The following is a 21,653-nucleotide window of genomic DNA, read 5'->3' on the forward strand; positions in this document are numbered from 1 at the left end:
CCAGGGAGTACCGAGTAGTACTAGTAGTAGTACTCCCGGGATCCCTGGTACATGTACATGCTATTGCTATCCCAAACGTGCACAGATGATAAACGTGCACAGATGATAAAAAGCAGGGAGTCGAGTCGTCAAATTCAATTCAATCATTTGTTGTACTTGTGCACAATAGTTTGTATTCCTGGGTACTGGCAGCCTGTGGATCTTCGTGAACTCTTCTTGTAATCCATGTTCGCTACCTGAAAGGTATGAGAGCGTTGGATCGGTGGTAAAGTATCCACCCGTTGAGCTGTTTTCGGAAGAAGTTTAATGAAGTACTAGTACTTAGCGAAACACATGTATTTCGCATTTCTATCTGCGATAGTCCTGTACACTCGGACGTCTCTTATCCGGGCACCTTGGGACCGGGCACTGCCCGTATCTCAGATTTGCCCGTATCTCAGGATAACTCATCTACCATGTATCATATCACTTTTTGAAAAATTTATTTGGAACGTATTGCACATGTTCAGGATACAAAAGAAACCCATTGATAAAAATGTGTGCATTACATAGGTTGGCAGTGAAAAATAAGCACTTCCGAATACGGAAAAAATTCAAAACCCCCAAATTCGAAGCATTTGTGCTATAGGAACTCAAGCTAAAGGTGCCCGGTAGAGAGACGTGCCCGTATCTGAGGCGTCCGGATAAGAGGCATTTGAGTGTACGTACGTATGGTCTTGTATTTCACTTCAGAGCAAGGGTTGTTTTGGAGTACATGTAATTTCCCGTTGTACGGGGAAGATCTTCATTATAATTCCACTTATTGGAACAGGCCATCACGAAGGCAAAACACTATCAGTTTCATGGGCTTCTTTCAGTTTCTTACCATGGTCAGTTGTTCATTAAAGGTCACTACCGTCTTGTGAAGACTTGTGAAGGAAACACATGGGTCAAGTGATCACTTATTGGACTGAAGTCACGCACTGAGTCTGATCAGATTCGGAGGTCAAGTAAATCTGGTAGTGGTGGCTCCAGCAACCACAGTTACCGTATATCCGCACCTTTAAAGCCATGGCGGTATATTCGATTATAATGCCAGTCAGACTCGAACCGTGTACACATATTGCACATTGTGCAATCAATCCGGACCTTTGTGCGGATACGAGCTTCACACAACCCCCCGCTGAGTGTGACCTTAGTACACTAAGGTTATCACACCGTACAAACTTCGTTGCACTCTGCCGTATGATTTTCCTTTCCCTGGCTCTAAAATCAAGGTGGGGCGCTCTGGCGAGACGGGGCGCTCTGGCGGTACTTTACGGTACATGTATATCGGCAAAGACTTGAGGGAAATACCACATCACGCTACAAATGTGAGCAAGTTAGCACAGCCAGTGGGTCAAAAGCAGAGAATTAAAAAAAAACAGAATTTTCAACCCAGGTTGAAAGTTTGTACGGTGGAAAAAGGGGTGCGTGAAGAGGGTTGACCAGGCCATGCAGGGTCGATTACTGAATGCTGACAAAAGTACTTTTCTCTAGTTGTGTGTGGTCATGTGACTACTCTGGTGGGAAATTTGCATGGCTGTGCTATACTGTGATATCCTGGCGCGAAATACATGTACCCATGATTTGGGGACCAGAATGTTTGCAGGTTCCGGACATTCGCTTTGAACATCTTACGTGTTTCTTTGTATCTATCCTTCCACAGGTAATATAAAGATGGCAACAGGAAAGAATGGAGTTGCGTCCAGCGTTAGTGCTGGTGCCATTATAGAAAATGGTATGGTCGCTGCCACCAGCCTAGGAGTAGATCTGTCCAAGCCGCGATGGTCCCAAGAGACATATGCTGGCCGGGCCAGGCACTTCATCACTATCACAAACCCATTGAACGTTCTGGCAACAGGATCACAGTTGGAGGAAGCACGCACACTAGTCAAGCAGTATGAGTAAGTCAAACGTGTACCACTGCATAGTGCCAACAGTACATGCATACTCTCTAAGAGTGTGCCACTGCATCGTGTCAAGAGCAGAATCTTAATCCCCAAGAGTGTGTAAAACTGACTACCTGTGCAGCCTCTACCGTCATGGTAAACCTCTATCCAGTGCTGCAACGGCAGAGTTGCACATTGCATGGCACGGTTCAATACGTTACGCTGGCAAACCGTTCAAAGTGACCACCGGAGAGTTGTACGCAAAGCAGGGTTGAGTACAACCCTGTAGATGTCATCAAAAGCACAAAACAAGAGTGTGCGACTCCGCTTGGTTTGGCCCACAGCGGAATTTTTTTGTTGACGTCAACTTTACTGGGGATTACGAGTCATGCCATATGAGGTATGTTCTACGAGTCTGTGGTCGCTTTAACCTGGCAGTGTTTAACTAAACCTGCAACACGAGTACATGTACAATAAAATGCTACAGCAATCTTAGATAAAAACTTGTTGTTTTGGAAACTGCAGAAACACAATTTTTGGGATGGTAGTCAGTGCCCATTGCATGCTTTGCACGTGCTTTGTACGACATGCGTCGTGGATTCTGAAAAAGGCGGCGTCAACAAAAAAAATTCCGCCATGGACCGGACCAGCTGTGTAGTTGCACACTCCAGTTATCTACTCGTGTTATCGTGCATATATTAGAGTGCAAGTAATGTTTACGGGTTTGTCAGGTGATGTGAATTTCTGCCGTCGCAGACTCCATACCTACAGGTACCTGTATAGTGCTGTCCCGACAAAATCTCCAGTTGACGTCATTTTTATAATGCAATACTCCACGCGCGAGTTATTTACGACATTTGTACTGGTTATTCAATGCATCACACGTGTTGCTTTGCGCTAGTTAAGACAAGATCATACAGGGATTGGTCCACCACGGGTCCAGGATGCGTCTGATAATGCGTGCAAACCGCGCATTACATCATTAAAAATGCCGTCAACTGAAATAGGGCTTGAAAGTGCTACGTCACAGCATAGCAACAATTTCAAAAATTCAAAAACTGGATCAACTTGGATCCAGTTTTTGTATGGATCCAAGCACATTTCAAGCCGTCTTACTCACCGCAAGGTGATGTAGCCAGTGAAACTGACTGATTTGGCTACTGGGGGCGGGGTTACAACTGGTGGCGAAGTAAAAGTCACCCCTGCGTACGACATGAGTGGGTTGCTATGCACCCACATACTGAGGCAATAGCAAAGTCACACCTTAGTGGATCCAAAATAGAAATCTGATGTCAACTTACTACTCCCTGGCCGTTTTTGACGTCATCACTTTCAAGCCCTATTCTGCCAGGACAGCACTGTATGCGGGAGTTACACACTTTGATGGTTATGTACGAGGTGAATAGCAATTTCTGGACATGAAAATAAAATAGAGGCCCACTGGCTGTGTGTTTTACATTTTTCATATCTTTTTGTATCTATTGTATGGCCTAATCCTTCATCTTTCCAAATATGTGACAATTGCTCATGCTGTGATCCCAGAGATCTTATAGCAGGATGTTTTCGACAGGCCAATTTTTGGCCTAAATTTCAGTGTATGGAATTCTGGACATGAAAGTAAAATAGCGTCAACAGGCATCCTATACTGCATCATTTTTGTTATTTTTTCTATTGGTGGACTGCAGTTGGCCTCTTCACACTTCCAGCCAACAGGTCCAAGACTAGAGCGTCTGAAGTGGAGTGCACATGGGGAAGCCAACGATTCGTCCATTACTTCTTATTTTACTCAAAATTCAAAATTCTCATGCGACATAGTACCACAAAACTCGTTGAAATGCCTCCCAAGAAAAGGCTATCAGCAAGGCACCGACACGAGGAGAAACTACAACAGCTCAGCTGTCAACTACAACAAGAAAAAACTTCATCAACCTGACTGACTTGACTCTACACGCGACGAAAAATTATTTTACTCGAAATGTCCAGAAATGTACAATGTCCAGAAATAGCAATTGACCTCGTACTCTTGGGGTTTTTGTACTCTTGGGGTTATGTTCTATTGGGGGTTGTATTCCCTTGGCAATACACGTATACAATCATTTGTTTGGATAAAGCCAACTGGTGTTGCTCAAAACATGCGTGTACAGGCTGTTACATTATGTCCAGCCATTTTGGAGGCCGATTCATACTTCACTTTTGACATTATTGACTTTGGCATTTTATTTCAAGGATTCTCCACAGGCAAATGGTTGTCTATCAAAGGGAGTCTCCTAAGAGACTGAATAAGAGGTCAGCAGGGCCTGCTCTAGACATTCAACACAGCCCGGTCAGAGTGTACCTGGCGCATGCAGGCCAGCCGGGTCAAGCCGGGTCAGATCATCCGGCAGAAAAACAACCAAAACGCAGGAAACAGAAAGGCGAATTTATTACCGGAAATCGGAAATTTTAGAGAACAAGGCGAACTATCAAAGTCCGCAAACGTAGAAGGTAAACGACATTACGTGAAGAATGCAAAGCAGTTCCATTGGATTCTGATTTAACAATTTGAAAAAAAGGAATTCTGCTTTCTAATTAGTGCTAGTAGCAGGACGAACATGTTCACATAATATTAATAGAGCACTGGGGGGGCTGCAGCACCCAGGAGCCGAGCAGCATGTCGATAATTCGAAGCAGTGAGTTATTGCCTTTCAACCACGCATCGCGACCAAATCCACCGCCGCTCGTCTTCTTTTGAAAATACGTCTTGCACAAAGCGCATGACATGGATGGACTGGCATGGTCGTAGTCCGGCCAGGGTTGACCTTTCTTCCAAGAGTCTTGGAAAGCGTGAGTTCTTTTTCTCTTCGCTGCGGGCTCCATCGTCCAAATCACCAGTCGGCTGAAAACTTGCAACTGTGTCAAAAGCTATAGCCAAAGTTACGCTTTTGACTGCCTGCCCCATCGACTTTGAATGTCCTGACTTCCTGCTCGCCACTGGCCAGATCGCGCTCGAACCAGTTGACCCCAGTTGACCCTAGCCGAGTTTCTGTCGCTTGTAGACTGTAGTGTGTACGGTTGCGCTATATTGTAGATTTGCAACAGATGGGGTCTGCGAGTTGTAAAATACCGGTATTTTAGGAATCCAATCCAGTCAGTTTGAGACATTTTTCAGCCGGGTCAGACTGGACCCGGTGTTATCTGTTCAGCCAGGTCGTGCAGTTCCCCAGCCGGGCGCGTGACCCGGCTGACCCGGCTCTCCAGCAGGCCCTGGTCAGAGTTGTGGAGTGTCACGAGGGATGGGAGAAAGGAACACATGGCAGAGAAACATGTAACAAGTCTAAAGTCACTGCTTGCAGTTTGTAACATGAACAGAAGAATCGGGGACCCTAGTCAAGATGACTAGGTTAGCAATATACCCAATTTTTCCATGGTGATGCGTGATGCGCCATTGCCTCGCATTGGTGTTGCCGAAAGTTGACCTTGGCTCAGCTTCTGCGCTTGGTGGTCGCGACATAACAAACTCAACGTGTCGTGTTGCGCTTCCCTTTTGCCAAAAAATGAAGTATGAATCGGCCTTTGCGCAGCTTGCTGTCTTGCAGTCAGCCAAGATTGCTCCATTATAGCGATTGCTTGTACATTATGACTTCCAGCTGTGCACGTTTTGTTGTTTTTGTTGTTGTTTTTGTTGTTGTTGTTGTTGTTCGTGTTCGTGTTGTTGTTCGTGTTGTTCGTGTTGTTGTTGTTGTTGTTGTTGTTGTTGTTGTTGTTGTTGTTGTTGTTGTTGTTGTTGTTCGTGTTCGTGTTCGTGTTGTTGTTCTTGCCATTGTTGTTGTGATTGTCATGATTGTCGCTGTTGTTGCTGCTGCTCAGATCAGGACAGGTTCCTGCTGGCACGACAGCGAACAGGATGTGGGGAGCTAAGCACTTGTATGACTCAGCATATCATCCCGACACTGGCGAGAAGATGTTGATCTTTGGCCGTATGTCGGCTCAAGTACCTTGCAACATGGCCATCACCGGAGCTATGTTGACCTTCTACAAGTAAGTTCCTTTCAACCAATCCAAAACTGCTGTATTGCAGAGCATTGGTGGACTTCTTGGGGGGGGGGGGAGCACTGGACTACATGCATCGCTGGATGTTGCTACTTGCAGCCTCTGGTCTGTTGTTCAAGGCTCCTATTGAATTGTTGAATGCGAATCTGAAACACCTGCTGCTTTCAGCCTACAGTCCATTTCAAAACTATAGACGCGTAGTGTTTTGCAAAATTCGATGGGATTTATTTAAATATTTTTAGTTTTTTCTCCAGATTCCGTCTCTGCATCGCTTCACAATTCTGGCTATATACTTTGTTTTCGCTACAATTGAAGTTTATTTTTAGGCCAGGTTTTCCAGTTTTACATGTAATTTCTGTTTTGAAGGGTTTGACCAGTTTGTTTTAAGGGTTTGACCAGTTTGTTTCGGATTTTTGCTCCTGCTGAGACAGTGCTGCGCCCAGACCATCGCGGCCGCGCGGGTGCATTTTTGTACGGGTCCTGGTAGCCTCGTGGTATGGTTTCGATCCGTGATTTCCAGTACAAGTGTGGGGCATTCGAATCCCATCACGCCTCCTGCCTTTTTTCTCTTCTTTTCTGCATGTTTGGGATCTTGTTGGGTGAAATACAGTAGAGATGATAATTATATTTCCTCTTTTTGATTTGATTTGAGCCTCCCTGTTCCCTTCGCCTGACACAACGAGTGACAGTGGTTTCACTCACGCCAGTTGCAAGGTGAGTTCGACGACGAGGATTTTGGATACTCAAGCGTCAATCAAAATCCAGCTCTTGTTCGAAGAAACAATGAACACAACTAATCATATCTTTCTCGGCATCACTGAGATTCTTACGGGCCTTGGAAGCCATTACAGTCAGGCACTCAGAAAATGCAAGCAAGAAGAAGATTCATTTGAGACTTTCATTTCTTTTGAGACTTTCCTCACACCTTTTCATTTGCGACTTTGCGTGTTTTGCATCTTTTGTATTTCCCGCGGCGACGAAGAAAAACCTGAAAACACATCTGAAAACCAGAAAACACTCATGCAAAACTCACGGCTGTCGTGCGCTACAGTACATACGGCTCGTACGTATGAGTTCACGCGTCTATAGTTTTGAAATGGACTGTAGTTGTAGGTGATCACTGCTGATGCCGTGTTATTGTGTTGTTTGCTTTAGGACTATTCCAGCCACTGTGTTCTGGCAATGGGCCAACCAGACATTTAATGCTCTGGTGAACTACACGAATCGGAACGGAGAAAGTATGAGCACGCAGTAAGTGAAATGAAGTTGACCCGGTCTCTTGTATTTTCTCTCATTCATCACCACATGTACCCCCATTCTCTCTCTCTCTCTCCTCTCTCTCTCTCTCTCTCTCTCTCTCTCTCTCTCTCTCTCTCTCTCTCTCTCTCTCTCTCTCTCTCTCTCTCTCTCTCTCTCTCTCTCTCTCTCTCTCTCTCTCTCTCTCTCTCTCTCTCTCTCTCTCTCTCTCTCTCTCTCTCTCTCTCTCTCTCTCTCTCTCTCTCTCTCTCTCTCTCTCTCTCTCTCTCTCTCTCTCTCTCTCTCTCTCTCTCTCTCTCTCTCTCTCTCTCTCTCTCTCTCTCTCTCTCTCTCTCTCTATTGATGTTTTCGTACTTGTAAATTCTTGTCGGCAAGTTCTCATCTATATATACTATGTCCACCTTCGAATGGCCTTCTTGTGTTTCTTTTAGAAAACTTGCAACTGCATATTGTGCTGCAACGGGTACAGCAACAGCAACAGCATTGTTTTTCAACTACTTGTCCAAGGTAAGACTATGAATAGCTTTCTCCTTGTACACAACATGTACGCACTCCCTGGAACCGGGCAAACAGATGTGCAAAGATGGTTTATGTGTTAGACCAAGTAACAAATCCACCCCCTCAATGCTGTCATACTTCTGCTAACAGTTGTGCCGTTACAACTAACCCGGTGCATATGTGTGTGTGTGTGTGTGTGTGTGTGTGTGTGTGTGTGTGTATCTCTCTTTTCTATACGTCGCACACCAGATGTACTACTATCGCTGTCTTTCTCCTGCTATCTCTCTCTGCTTGCTGTTTTTGTTTTTGTTGCCACTGCCCCTCATCATACCCATGCTTGGGTGGAGGGCGGCGTGACCCGTTAGGGTAGCTGTCAATACAGTACAGTGTGTGTGTGTGTGTGTGTGTGTGTGTGTGTGTGTGTGTGTGTGTGTGTGTGTATCTGGCGCTTGTCTTGATCTGTTTCAATCAGAATCAGATCCGCTGTCGTTGCTATAAAGAGAAAATCTGTGGGTGCACATCCAGTGCATTTGCAGATTTGCGTGCTTCTCTTGCGACGGGCGTATACATGGTACATGGTGTGTGTGTGTGTGTGTGTGTGTGTGTGTGTGTGTGTGGGTGTGTGTGTGTGTGTGTGGTGTGCGGTGTGCGTGTGCACCTTTGTGTATGTTTTGCCCTACTGATTACATGTGTTGTTGTGTGTACCTCGTGTCTTTGGTAAATCCCACCTGACAGCGTGCACCGCCAATGGCTGTTCGGTTTGTCCCAGCTGTGGCAGTATGTGCGGCCAACAGTGTCAACATTCCTCTAATGAGAATCGAGTAAGTTGTTAGCAGTTGGATATTGGTAGTGGAGAGGTTTAGCACAACGAAATTCGTTGTTCATTTTCGTTATGCCGCTGTACGAAAAAGCCGACCGAAATTCGCTGAATTTTTGTTTAGCAGAACGTTAACGCTTTCGCCACGAACTTCGGTGTCGCTAGTGGATACCGTGGATGTCGCGGAAATCCCCGCGAAATCCAAAAAAATAGTAAACCTCGTCACTCCCCGACTTTCGTAAACTGGTGGCCTCATCACTCGTATGCTTCTTGAGCAGGAGATGAAACCGATCCACAAGCCCTTTCTTTTTCAGCCCAGCAAATCTCTCATCGCTCTGGGAAAGCAGCAGAGCTGCTTCTTCCTTCGTGCGTGATTTCCGCAAGAAACAATTCGGCATCGGCCTCACAAGGCGGAGCATCATGAGATCCATCTGCGTATCCCACGTAAGTCGTCGTCCCTCCTGATCACCAGAGGTAACAGCAGCTGCAGAGACTGCAGGATTTGAGTTCAGCTCAGACATTCTGGTCGTGAAAACAAGAACCTCAGAAAAAAATGTCGAAAGGAAAGGAAAGGAACAATTCTCATGTGATCGCGGTACGAAAAGTCGACAGACCAAACTTCGTTGGATTGATGTTTTCCGCGAGTGTGTGTCCCGAAGTTCGTGGCAAGTTTCGTTACTCGTTCCCGGGCTTCAAAATCTAACGAAAATTCAGACGAATTTCGTTGTGCTAAACCTCTCTATTACCAAGAGTATATAACCTCCCAAGAGTGTGCACCTCTGCATATGGGATCTCCGACGGCGAAAGCTCACATCACGTGTCTCAGGTACGTTTCGTACTACTTACAAACGAAGGATAGCGTGCGCGCAATCCGAGTATCTGCCATGATCATGCTGGGGATTTGCGTACGCGCAGTGAGTTTCTGTCAGAGAGTAATGTTGTATTACTCCGCTGCTCGCTAAAAACGAGCTGGAAATGTACAACTGTGACACTACACCATGTGATGTGAGTTTTCACCGTCGGCGTACCCCATAGAAGGGGTACCAGGAGTTGCACACTCTTGGGAGCATATACTCTTGGTACATGTATTACTGATATACAGAATACCACATGCACGTACATTTCTGTATTGTGGTCTCTGACATTAATCCAATGTGTATTTCACTGTGACAATCTTTTGCAATCTTGTCTTACTCAGAACATCTTCGGTGAGATTAGGTGTACGAGTATGTGTTCTGCTTCTCAGCCTATTTGTGCGCCCTGTCTTGTGAATGAGGTTGTGCATGGCAATGTCGCCTCTTAGCAGTGAACATCTCATTGTCCTAATTCTGCGTTTGTTTGTGTGTGCGTGTGTGTGTGTGTGTGTGTGTGTGTGTGCATGTGTGTGTGTGTGTGTGTGTGTGTGTGTGTGTGTGTGTGTGTGTGTGTGTGTGTCTCCAGTGAGCTTCAGGAAGGAATCGAAGTCGTAAATGCCGATGGACAAGTTGTTGGCAAGTCAAAGGTACGCACTCTACCCCATCTGTGGTGACACATGCTGTTGATTTGTAATTCCTAGGGGTGAAACAATTATACCGAATATTCGAATACTCGTTTGGATTTTTCGAATATAATCGTACTCGGAATAAATCAGAGTACTCGCTCATACATGGTACATACATTTACCACAGAAGTCTGCAGTTTCAGAGCAGCAGTCAGCAGATATTGATGTGCAGACTGTGTGGTGAACATTTGTGCACGAGTAGAGAGAGCCCAAATGATCCACCAACCAATACACCCGAGAAAAGAACTGCCAATCGGTTCAATCAAGGTTGTATCATGTGATTTTTGAGGCGGTTGGTGTGCGATTTTTAGGATATCAAGAATACTCGAATATTCGATCGGAGAAAATCAGAGTACTCGAACTCGGGATCTCAGTGCCAACTTTCACCCCTAGTAATTCCATATAATGTATATGACAAAATGAACAATCAGCATGACTGATGTGAAGCATCATGAATATTGCGATCACCGTATCAGCAATTGGGATTCGAAATCACTTTGCTCTTTATCCATCGGTGAGTTTCTGTTGCAATTAAAAACTCGCAGCCCGAGCCACATGTTTTTACTTTTTATTGCATCTGTTTTCATGTTTCACTTGTCATCACTGTAGGTGTGTACTGTGTAGGCTCTGTGTAACACTATCAGCGTTACAGTGGTTATCATTAGATGGTGTGTCACATATTCTCTCTCTCTCTCTCTTTGGTATGATGTCTTGGCAATCACAGGTTGCTGCCACCAAGGCTATTCCACAAGTCATTATGGCAAGAATCTCGATGGCAATGCCTCCAATGTGTGAGTTTGGACTTTTGCAGCAATTATGTCCTCCCAGTAGCACTAGTGTAGTAGTTAAACCCAATTGAAGTTGACTCATTTCGTGGTGCAATGCATGGTGTACACATACTCTCAGACGTATCCTAGACCAGTGGTAGATACATCGTTGCTCGGTCCTGTACAAACATATGCGAGCAAACATGTGCGATGAGTTGACACTTTTGTACAGACTTTGGAAATCATGCATGCTTGGAGCATTGCATCATGTAAACGATGTTAACTGTCGGATCAGCACTGTATGCTCGGGGTTTACGTACTGTTGATAGTACCGGTAATTGTAAGACTACCGTACAACACAGCAACTGACTGTAGCTTGGAGCACTGCAATCAACATGCCAGTACACCAGTTCCATGTACCTGTACCTGTAAAGCTGTAAATAGGGCTGCAATGGGTAGGGGTTTGGCTGGGTAACGAGTTCGGGTATTTCTATCCGGGTAGCACGGGTACCCTATCGGGTATTTTGACATAGTTTGTATGTGAGTGTGCAATTGCGCTACATAGAAAGTGTACAGTAAGCACATAGCCATGCTTTTTACATGCACCTTTGCGAAAACACCGTACTCCCACTACCCGATCGGTTTCTCAGGAGCAAACTGCTACCCGAATACCCGCTCTAATTACGGGTAGCACGGGTACCCTACTACTCGATGACACCCCTAGCTGCAAATCATTGACTCGTATCACTATCTGAAGAAACCCCCGTGCGTTAGGTATCTTGTACTGTTGTAGCCAGCCTTGTACTATGGTCCGGCCTGGAGTCTTGCTACTGTCGGTTTACGTGTCCTGTCTTCTTGTACACTTCTTCCAATACAGGAATTGAAATTTCAAGATATGTCCTGTTTTTGGTACGGTGTTGGTCTGTGTCCTTTCCTACAGTGACGGCACCGTTCCTTATGAGATATATGGAGCAGAAAGCCATGATCAAGGTACATCATAGGAGTGTGTACTCTTTTGTTGTTGTTGTTTGAACTCTTTTATTCTCACGTAACGTTGTTGTTGTAGTTGTTGAGTTGTTTGCAGACTTCGACACCCAAAAGAGATTTATAACTTTAGGCAAGATCTCTCCCAACACCCAAATGAATTTATCACCCTGATGATGAATCACCAGGGCCCTGAAATTTGGCTGAAGTGAAGAGTAAAAGGTGTTTGCAGCTGAGCGAACTCTTGGGTGTTGAGAGAGTTCTTAACCATGCGCAATGCGTATAATGGTAGAACCAGATGACTGTCTTATGAGCTTACCTTTGAGTTGTCCCTGATTCATGTTTCCAGTCCAACTGAGTCTCACACCAACCAAAATTTGTTTGCAATCATTGCGCCTAGCTTGACCTTGCACTTCTCTTATGAGTTTCTGACCCAGTGTCGTCTCAGTGGGGTGGGAGACTACTGTATGGTTGCAAGCTTGTGCGCTATCATCTCTGTACCACATGAATGAATGTCTTTTCTGATACAGTGTGTGCTACGTGTAGGTGTAGTTCATTTCTACCCGTCAGCAGTTTCGGAAACATGCTTGAGAAGCCAGCTATAACGTTAATATTGTTTTAATATGTGTCTTATGTGTGAAATCCTGACAGAAATCACCTTGGCTTCTTGCTCCGATTCAAATCCTTTATGTCGGATTCTGGTAAGTCATTCTTTCTTGGTTGTCTGGATTCTTGACGTTCCAGAGGCTCGTTTCTAATTGCCCATCTATGAACTAAAGCTGTGTACTGTTCCATATTAGCAGTACTCGGCTTTTGTTGTGTGCGATACAGTTGTCAGAACTCTACCTGGGGCTCCAGGTGGCTGGTTGGCTTGCAGTGTAAAGGTAGACACGTGGCTGGCTACTATTTTCTTACAGCTTTGCCATGGTTGAATCAACTACAGTGTACTGTACATATTCGTGCAACCAGTACTGACAAGTACGTCTACAATACCTATTGTTTTGTTCTAGATTTGACTGTATCGTCATGATTCATCAGTGCTTGCATGTATGTGTGCATGTATACATGGTCATTCTGTATCTGTGGTTGTATGTTTGGAATATTCCTTTTGCTAGCCTGACATTCACCACACCACTGTGCTGTGCCATCTTCCCACAACGGAGGTGAGTGATTCACGCTGAACCTGGCCTTTGCATGGCAGGAAATAATTGCTAGGGCCTAACCGGGAACATGCTCAGACCTTGGGGTAAGGTCGAATCATGATCATAGTTGCACATGCTTGCCAACAAACGCGTACTCGTACTTGTACTTCCTCACTGCCATGAACTGATCAAGTGGGTCTCCCCCTGAAGGAGGGAGAGAGATTCGAAAGGAATCTTGAAAAGATGACTATTGAACTGGTTATTGAAATGCCCAACAGCTGACATCACTCTGAGTCCCAAACTCTGTGTGGACTTTGAAATGATCCGACCTATGGGCTCACTCACCACACTTCAGTAAGTGGGTGAGGACAAGGTGCAGAAATAAAGTGTACGGAAAAATGAAAAGATCAATCAAGTACAGTGAAACCTCGTTAAGAAGAACACTGATAAGACAAACTTTCGCTTAAGAAGAACTAGAATTCCAAGCGCTATGGGATTCATCACTGTGTAATCACTGGGTAAGACATATGGATAAGAAGAACTCGGAGTCTCCCGTTATTGCGAACAAATACCGTCGGTCCCTTGGTGTTCGTCGTAAAGAGGTTTGACTGTAAGTACATGTAGAAACATGGCACGGACAAGCTGAGAGATGGCTCAGTATATCCTTGTACCAAAGCGAGTGCATGCCGTGCTACGACTACATGTTGCACGAAAATAATGTTGTGAGTGCAAGTCACCCATCTTTTGTACCAACAGTCCAGCCACCGACGTGCATACTTGTATGTATGTGTGTGTGTGTGTGTGTGTGTGTGTGTGTGTGCACGCGTGTGCGTGTGTGTGTGCACGCGTGTGAGTAAAAAAGACACAACACAAGCACTGCACAAGGCATGCAGTACATGTACATTGGCAGTAGTACCGAAAAACACTGTAAAATACGCAACATCATAAGTTTGCAAAACAGACCCAGTTGGTTGGCAGCTCTGCAAGATTGAGCTCCCTATTATTGTCACCCCTGGTTCTCCCATTTCAGCGCTATATGAACTGCCATAGCCCATGGTCTAAGCTGGTCAAGAAATGCCCTGACTGTAATGTTCTCATACAGACATTAGGGAGGTTCCGGAGTACGATTTTTCGTGCCAAAATCCGTGGAGGCTCTACGGATTTTTTATACGTCGTTTTCGAGCAGTGAAAAGTTCCGGGGTACGGAACTTATGTGTTTGCCGTCATTGCCTAGGTTACGATCGCAAACACGTCACGTTCCCGCGCTATGCCTTTTTATTTTGAAAATTTGTACCGAAATCAAAACTTCCCGCGAAAAATCGATGTTTCTCGTACCAAATTTGTACGCGAAAAATCTTTCTGCACCCGATGACGCAAAATCTCCATACGAAGCATGGTTCGTATGAAAGCCAGTCCACACGGATTCTCGTGCCGAAAAATCGTATGGAGCACGCCTGGAAAAAATCCGTAGCGCCCATACGGATTTTGGCACGGAAAATCGTACCCCGGAACCTCTCTATTTATTCAACTTGACCTTGGTGGGCTCCTTGCTTTTGGTGGGAATTTATTCTTGACTTGAGCCAGAAGGGGAATGCACTGGAACCTTGCTTTCTTGTCTTGTCTTGTTTTGTCTTGCACTACAGCTCTGTTCGACTAGAGCAAATCACCGGTGATGTGGATGCATATCGACGTGGCTTGGAGCTAGGAATGAATGGAAAGGACAAGCTCTTCTTCAACAAGGGACTGTGAAGAAGCAACGAAAAAGCCGTCTCTGCTTGGCTGTTCTCCATTTTCTCAGTGCAAGTTAGCATGATGTACCAGCCACAGTCGCTTCCTGTGTATGTGTGTGGACAGTTTGTGGTTGCAGTCAGACCTTGGCCACAATCGACCTCATAATCCTTATTTCGGAAGGCATGTGCTGCGTGTATCAAGAAATCGGACACGACTGTTCATTTGTTGACACAGACGCCATGTTGTAGACTATTGCTCAAACAGTTCCCAGCTCTGCATTGTCTTGTCAGTGTATACAATGGTGATTCTAGTACAAGTAATGGCATCATGCTGGACAATAGCCATGTGCTGTTAGAAGCAGCAGCAGAAGCAGCATAGGAACACACGTTATTAAATTTTGTAATTGATAAAACAACACATCCCAGTATAGGCGTGTACTCGTACACCACCAGTCCATAGACCTAGGAGCAAGCGAATGAGAATCATCATAGACAAACAGTCTTATTGAATATCGGGTGCTGCACCCGGCATACTATAATTTTTGTTGACAGCTGTTGTTCATCAATTCACTACATAAAACCTTCTTCATACGTTGTATGTATGGCGACTGATCGATGGGAGGTCTGCGTCTCTTGTTCTGCCAATTATTAGGATTATTGTGTTTTGGGTGTTGGCCTTCAACTCTGCTGTCCTTGTCGACATTGTTATAACTTATTGTAACCCTCGCGATCTCATCTGGTCTTGCTGGTAGTAAGTCGTAACTCCAATATTTTTCTTCTAATTTGAAAATCATAATATCCAAATTGAGATACTGTGGTGGCGAGCGTGAGGCTAGCACCGGGGGGCCGGTTTGGTAGCAGCCGATGATTTCACACATACTTGGAGCATGTTCCTTGGACTGGCAATGAGTGTCTTGCATCACGCTGCAGCTGTTACCGGACACAGGTCACGCGCCCACAATGAATGTGCAAGTGTTTACGATTCTTCTGCTGCTGCTGCTGCTATGGCGATGGCTGAACGAGGAAGTGTGGGTCTTGAACTCTCACACTTTGAACCCAGACAGGGCTTCCTCTGCTGCTCCTCTGCTATGGTGGCGACTGGGCATCAGGACTTGATTTCTGGAAACAGGCGCACAGCACGGGCCTTGGATGGGTGGCCGGTATTTACAGCCATGAACATCATGGTCAAGTTGGAGATGGCAACTCTTCCGAACCACTTGAAGCGTTTCCACAGTCGCCGAGCAAATCTAGCAGGCTACTGACATCATCAAATGTATAGTCGTCAAGAGCTCCAGCAACATCAGCATTGTCCATATTGCTGGCACTAAAGCACAGGTACACACACACACACACACACACACACACACACACACACACACACACACACACACACACACACACACACACATATGCACACCACGCATACAGGCATACATAAGATGAGGCGATGCAGTAATTTTGTTTGATTTTTTAGGCCAGGCTCGCTCTCGGGAAGGACAATGCACATAAAACCTATGCCTCATCCGGTCATGGAGCACATGCATAACACGTGGACGAGCCCCAAGTAGTGCTTCTGCTTATCAGAGATAGTACTTGTAAAGTACATGTGATTTCTTCTCACCTTTCTGGTCCCAGGTCATCATCGGGTGCCTGAATGTTTGTATTCACATGTTGAAAGGAATCTGCAGAAAAAGAGAAAGACCCACAATTTTACACTGCAATTCGACAGACCAAGTAACAGTGGCACTAAATCGGAACTACAGTGAAGGCCAAAGAAATCCACCCTCATGAATAAAATAGCGCCGGGCGCTACGCAGCCCTAGCACTACAATTGTACGCACACTGGTCTGTGAACTCTTAAAGCGGCACTACTTTATTCATGAGGTTGGATTTCTTTGGCCAGCACTGTGTCGTGTAAGCAGATGCAAGACGGCAGGGTTCCTGCCTACCGCATGCATGCCAAAAGAGATGAGTGGTCCCGTTTTCTAGTGGAGTACAATTACATCTACATATATCTGATTCTGTAAAACTTGTGGAATAAATCTTTCCTGTCTTCATCATTCTTGGCTTGTGTGTTCAGTCGCTCCACACGGAATTTGTCATTTAAACACTAGGTGGCTGAGTTGGTTAGGCTGTCTAGCCTGATCAAACTAGGGCATGCTACACACTATTTATTTTACTTCTTATTACATGTATAGGCTTTTCCGTGTTGGCATCGTCAAGCAAGCTTGGCTAGCCTTCGCATAAGCTGCTCCATGATGATGAGACGAAACAATGAATGCATGTACAGTCGTCCCTCTCTAATCCGGCACTTGTTTATCCAGCACCCTTGCAAACCAGCACACTTTCTGTCAAAACGGATTTTTCAGTTCATTTTCTACACTTTAATCCGGCACTTGAATTCTGCCTCCAGCAGCGATTTTCTGCAACAAATCACTCAAACTGTACATAATTCAATTTTCTAATCCAGCAGTTGGACATCGCATACTATCAGGGACCATTGTAACATACCCAACGCATGTAACATACACTTGGGAGTATCCTATGCCAGTGCATAGAATATTCCCGGCAAGTGTATGTTAAAGACATGCATTCCACAAAGTACTTGGATTGACACAGAAAATCCCTACGTTTTGACGTACGACACAAACATGTATGTTAACATGTGGGCCGGGTTTGAGGGCAGGATTTGATAATCCAGCACCCTTGTTTATCCAGCAGAAAATGCTGTTGCAAAAGGTGCCGGATTAGAGAGGGACAACTGTATATACGATCGAGGACAGAACCAAGGTTGAGGATACCGGTATGTTTGAAGAACTATGCACACTATGCACAAAAGAACTTTGGCCTCTGTATCTTTGGTATTCAGGCGCTTGTAACGCACAGCAAAGGAGTGAAACAGTCATCATTTGTATCAGCAGTGACTCAAGTGGGAAAAATTAGTACAATACCCCTAAAATACTATGCACTCATGTTTCTTTGTAGGTGCGTGAACCATGGCATACCTGGGAGCTTGAAATAGTCGTTGAGGTCTTCCGTGCCACCGCCATCTTGGGCTCTACATGATAGAATGAACAAATAGTTGAACCGACAGAATAAGCAATTACCAAAAAATGAACATGGCTCACTGCCAAAATGCCAAATTAGACCAAACGTCATGTTATCCATGTTACACACTTCAAATACCGGTGCATCAAAGAAAGTTGAAACACAGCGAAACTGACATTGCCCAAATCATTACAGTCATCAAGCAGCTAAATGGAGCCTGGATGGTTCACTGAAGCTAAGCCAACACACTATCAGGCTGCTGTCAATGTCGCTAGATAGTGTTGGCTGGATAGCTTCATCAACAAGAAGACCCCTTTTCCTAAGTAAGGATTTATACATGTATGGGCATGTGACAAATATTGCTATGTTCCATCAGAATGAAAAGCCAATTTCGATTGTTCTAAACACGGGGTGCGCCCTTTTCTTCAATGATATCCAAATGACCAGCCACTCACGTGAGCTCAAGTAACTGAAGCGGATCGAAACGCTCATCACCATTATCACCACCCTGCAAAACACGAAGTACAAAGCATAGATAACCGGAAGCGGGTTTCAAACAGAGCATAAATCGAGTAGAAAGAGGACAAGAGGAATGGGATAGGGGAAAAAAAGATGCAAACTGTGCTGAGTAAGTTATATTCAGTGACCCAAGATCCTTTGGAATACACCTCCAGATGGCGGAATCCAAAAAGCATTTATTAAACTACTAGATTCTGCCCAGAACATGGCCACTGAGCATAGGGGACGTGTCAAACAAATTCAGGTTAGGCTTAGCATAAGACAGAGAGTTTCCCTTTACAGAGTTGAAACTCAGCCATCCTAACTCAAAGGGCGGATCCATACATAGCCATGCGGAATGAAAGTTGTACTACATGTAGTCACACACGACATCTGCAAATCATCCCGGGAAAAACCATCTGAATGCAAGTAAGCAGACCCCAAGACCCAGCCACATGCTATACACCTTTTCATTTTACATGCCGTGTGCACCAAAAGGTTTCACAGTCAGCGGACCCCACATAGGGCTGCACACAGTTGGTAGTTTATATACTCAAGGGTCTATCCACAAAGGAGATGTATGTAGAGGACAAACCGGTTACACTGTTTCTGAGCCTGCTGACCAGAAACACACATATCTACTAGTATGGATGCGACCTAATGAGTGCACAATCATTCATTGCTATTCTATAAGTGTCTCCTCAGTGCCAGTCGTTGGTAATTTCAACAAACAAAACAAGAAATAAGTTTACCTCAGCAGTAGTATCTTCACCGAAATGCGCGTCACCCGTTAGGCTATCTCTGCTCTCTAGCACCTCCTCGAGTGCAGCTCGTTCAAGCTGTGCAGTGGGCACCACCACAAACACTGGCATGATATTACACCGCGAGTGGTGGAACTGATACTCCTACATGATCTTAGCGGGCAATAAACAAGACCAACAGTAGGACTTGTACTTAAGCAAGAGCATACTTGCCAACCCTTCCGGAATTTCCGGGAAAATCCAGGAAAACTCGCTCTCGTCCCGGCATACCGGAAAAGTTATAACATCTACCGGATTTTCGGTTTTTCAATGCTCGCGAGCATACAGTAGAGTCGCGCGCCCAAGAACGTTGTTTCCAAGGGGTTAGCCTGGGACGTTCTTATTTTTCAGCAATCTGGCTGCGTTCTTATAGCACGTTCTTAGAAACAATCCGTACTGGATGATATTATGTATCCCACAAGCCGCCAGAAAACCAACACCGCCGTTCTTAGCTTTAGGCTGTGGCGTTCTTAGAATTTCAGGCTGGACGTTCTTGGGCTCCACGTTCTTCAGCGCGCGACTCTACTGTAGCAGCTACAAGTGCTGTGCCCACAACGAAGCTCTATAGCGAGCAAGAACTCTTGAGCTAGCGGCTGAACAAGTACGTTTTTGTCGTACATGCTGTACTATTTGCGAATGTTTGTGCAGATCAAGGAAAAATGGGCAAAATCAAGGAAAAACTTCATCGGTGTCAAGGAAACTGTTTGCCACGGGTGGCAAGTGTGCAAGAGTGTGCAACTAATATCTTCTTGAGCTGCGACTCACATTATGTCATTTCGATCAGTCTAAAACCATTTCAAGATCTCAAAGTAATTGTTCGCACATGAACAAGGGCAAACAATTCAGAAAAAAACAGATCTGCAGCAATGCACGTGGATGACTATGCGCAGTGTCCAAGTACAACGGAAACTATCCAGTCCTGTATGTCCCACATTATACCACGGACTGGGGTTATGTTATACTGTGCCATGGTTGGAACATTTAGCATAGATTACCAGTATTCTGCCTCGCCAGTACTAAACTGTACTAAACTGTACTAAACTGTACATGACTGTAGTGCTGTTTACATGATCCGTGCTTACCATGGGATTGGTTGAGCCCAAATCTGTCACCACAGAATACCGCAGACAAAATCCTAAAATTATGCGCATTTTATATAAATCATGCATGCGGGCGAAAACCAGTTATTATGCGGTAATTATGCAGTATAATGCAGTCCTTTATGTGCACGGATAATCTGCCATTGGTCCAACTTTAGCGTACAGTTTCATGCAAGTATACAACTTTGTCATACAAACTCATGAGAGGGTACGGCTTTGTAGTACATTTGTACCATCATGTACTATTTTCTTGTACATTCCCATGGATAACGCGGGTTTTAAGCAAAATTTCTCGAAAATGCGGATGAAAGCCAATACCATAAAAAGCCCGTAATAAGGCCCTGGGCGGAAACGTTAGTGAAGGTCCAGAACATGGGTGTCAATTTGGGCCTGCCCCGCCCCTGGGCGCTAATGTGGGCCCGGCGTTATTTCGGATAAGTGAAATCAGACTGATTTTCATATCATAACGTAACTGTATGTACAGATCAGGTTTAGCACAGTGCACTGTACATTAAGGCCGTCAGTGTGTTCCAAATGTAATTGGTTGATTCTGAGGGATCCAGTGGATGTGGGATCTGGATCTTGATCCGGATTCGACGAAACGATCACAGCCTAAGTTATACTACAGTACCGTACATACACATGGAGCTGTGCATGCACTGCACTGTGTACTGGACCTGTGCTTTCGCCCATGGGTGTTTACACGGAGCTGGGCTAGAAAACGGGACAAGAGTGTTGACACTGGACACCTGGGCGTGTACACAGGTAGTGGGCGCTATACCAGGTGGGCGTGAATACGGGCTTTTACGGTAATGCGGAAAAATGCGCGTCTGCGGAATCGCGTTATCCTGTGGGGACAGCCAAAGGAATAACTAAGAGTACAGACAAGGTGCATAACTCCACACATGTCACCGGTGCCATAGAATCCCAGCTCCCACCACGATGACACCGTCACTGCTTTTTGCTATGCTGCTACCACTCTCCCCTATTCAGTATCATATTGATGCTAGCTATACAGACATTCATATCGCACACATAGACCGTGATAGACGTCACAGCTTTCCCCATCATAAAGTGTGGTGCAACACTCGACAGGTACACTGTCACACTGAGCGCGTACAGCAGCTGGGCTACGCACTCCTTACCTTCAGGTAAGCTAGACTTTCTCGAGCCACTCTTCTCATTTCTTCAAGAACAGCCATCTCCTTTTTCAGCTGAGCCAACGATTTCTCAGCTCTGGATAAAACGACTTCGGTGGTCATGTTTGCACGTGGAATGAAATCCAGTAGTACAAGTAGCAATCAAATGGAAGATAGTCGACTGCCAACTAGCCTTGACCTCTTGCCAATCACAGACTCAGTACACAAGACTTGATGAAGATACTACTGGCAGTACTGCTTTCTTCAAACACCGTTCGTTTGATCAACGTTTTATAGTAACGTTGTTTTGATTCATTTGAAAAAGGTTTGACCAAGACTCAGAGGGTTATGAACTCTTGGTTTGACTCGTAGATCTACTACTAGTACTCCTTGT

General features: G+C 45.1%; 2 protein-coding genes across 2 annotated transcripts; one reads left to right on the forward strand and one right to left on the reverse strand.

The window, feature by feature from the left end:
• The first annotated feature begins 88 nt into the window (after positions 1-88).
• Positions 89-15,482, forward strand: LOC135806347 (sideroflexin-1-like). Its single transcript, XM_065320516.1, has 12 exons — positions 89-243; positions 1,688-1,925; positions 5,757-5,927; positions 7,095-7,190; positions 7,628-7,703; positions 8,430-8,515; positions 9,952-10,012; positions 10,776-10,842; positions 11,759-11,808; positions 12,454-12,503; positions 12,918-12,965; positions 14,588-15,482. Exons 2-12 carry the CDS (start codon positions 1,699-1,701, stop codon positions 14,691-14,693), a joined length of 1,038 nt encoding a protein of 345 aa, XP_065176588.1. The 5' UTR covers positions 89-243; positions 1,688-1,698; the 3' UTR covers positions 14,694-15,482.
• LOC135806350 (uncharacterized) lies at positions 14,954-21,601 on the reverse strand. Its single transcript, XM_065320520.1, has 6 exons — positions 21,266-21,601; positions 18,973-19,059; positions 18,178-18,230; positions 17,680-17,732; positions 16,296-16,356; positions 14,954-15,998 (listed from the first exon to the last, which is right to left on the reverse strand). Exons 1-6 carry the CDS (start codon positions 21,380-21,382, stop codon positions 15,860-15,862), a joined length of 510 nt encoding a protein of 169 aa, XP_065176592.1. The 5' UTR covers positions 21,383-21,601; the 3' UTR covers positions 14,954-15,859.
• Between the last annotated feature and the right edge of the window lie 52 nt (positions 21,602-21,653).

The sequence above is a fragment of the Sycon ciliatum genome, chromosome 1 (genome assembly GCF_964019385.1).
Source record: "Sycon ciliatum chromosome 1, ocSycCili1.1, whole genome shotgun sequence".
In the NCBI taxonomy this organism is placed as follows: Eukaryota; Metazoa; Porifera; class Calcarea; order Leucosolenida; family Sycettidae; genus Sycon; species Sycon ciliatum.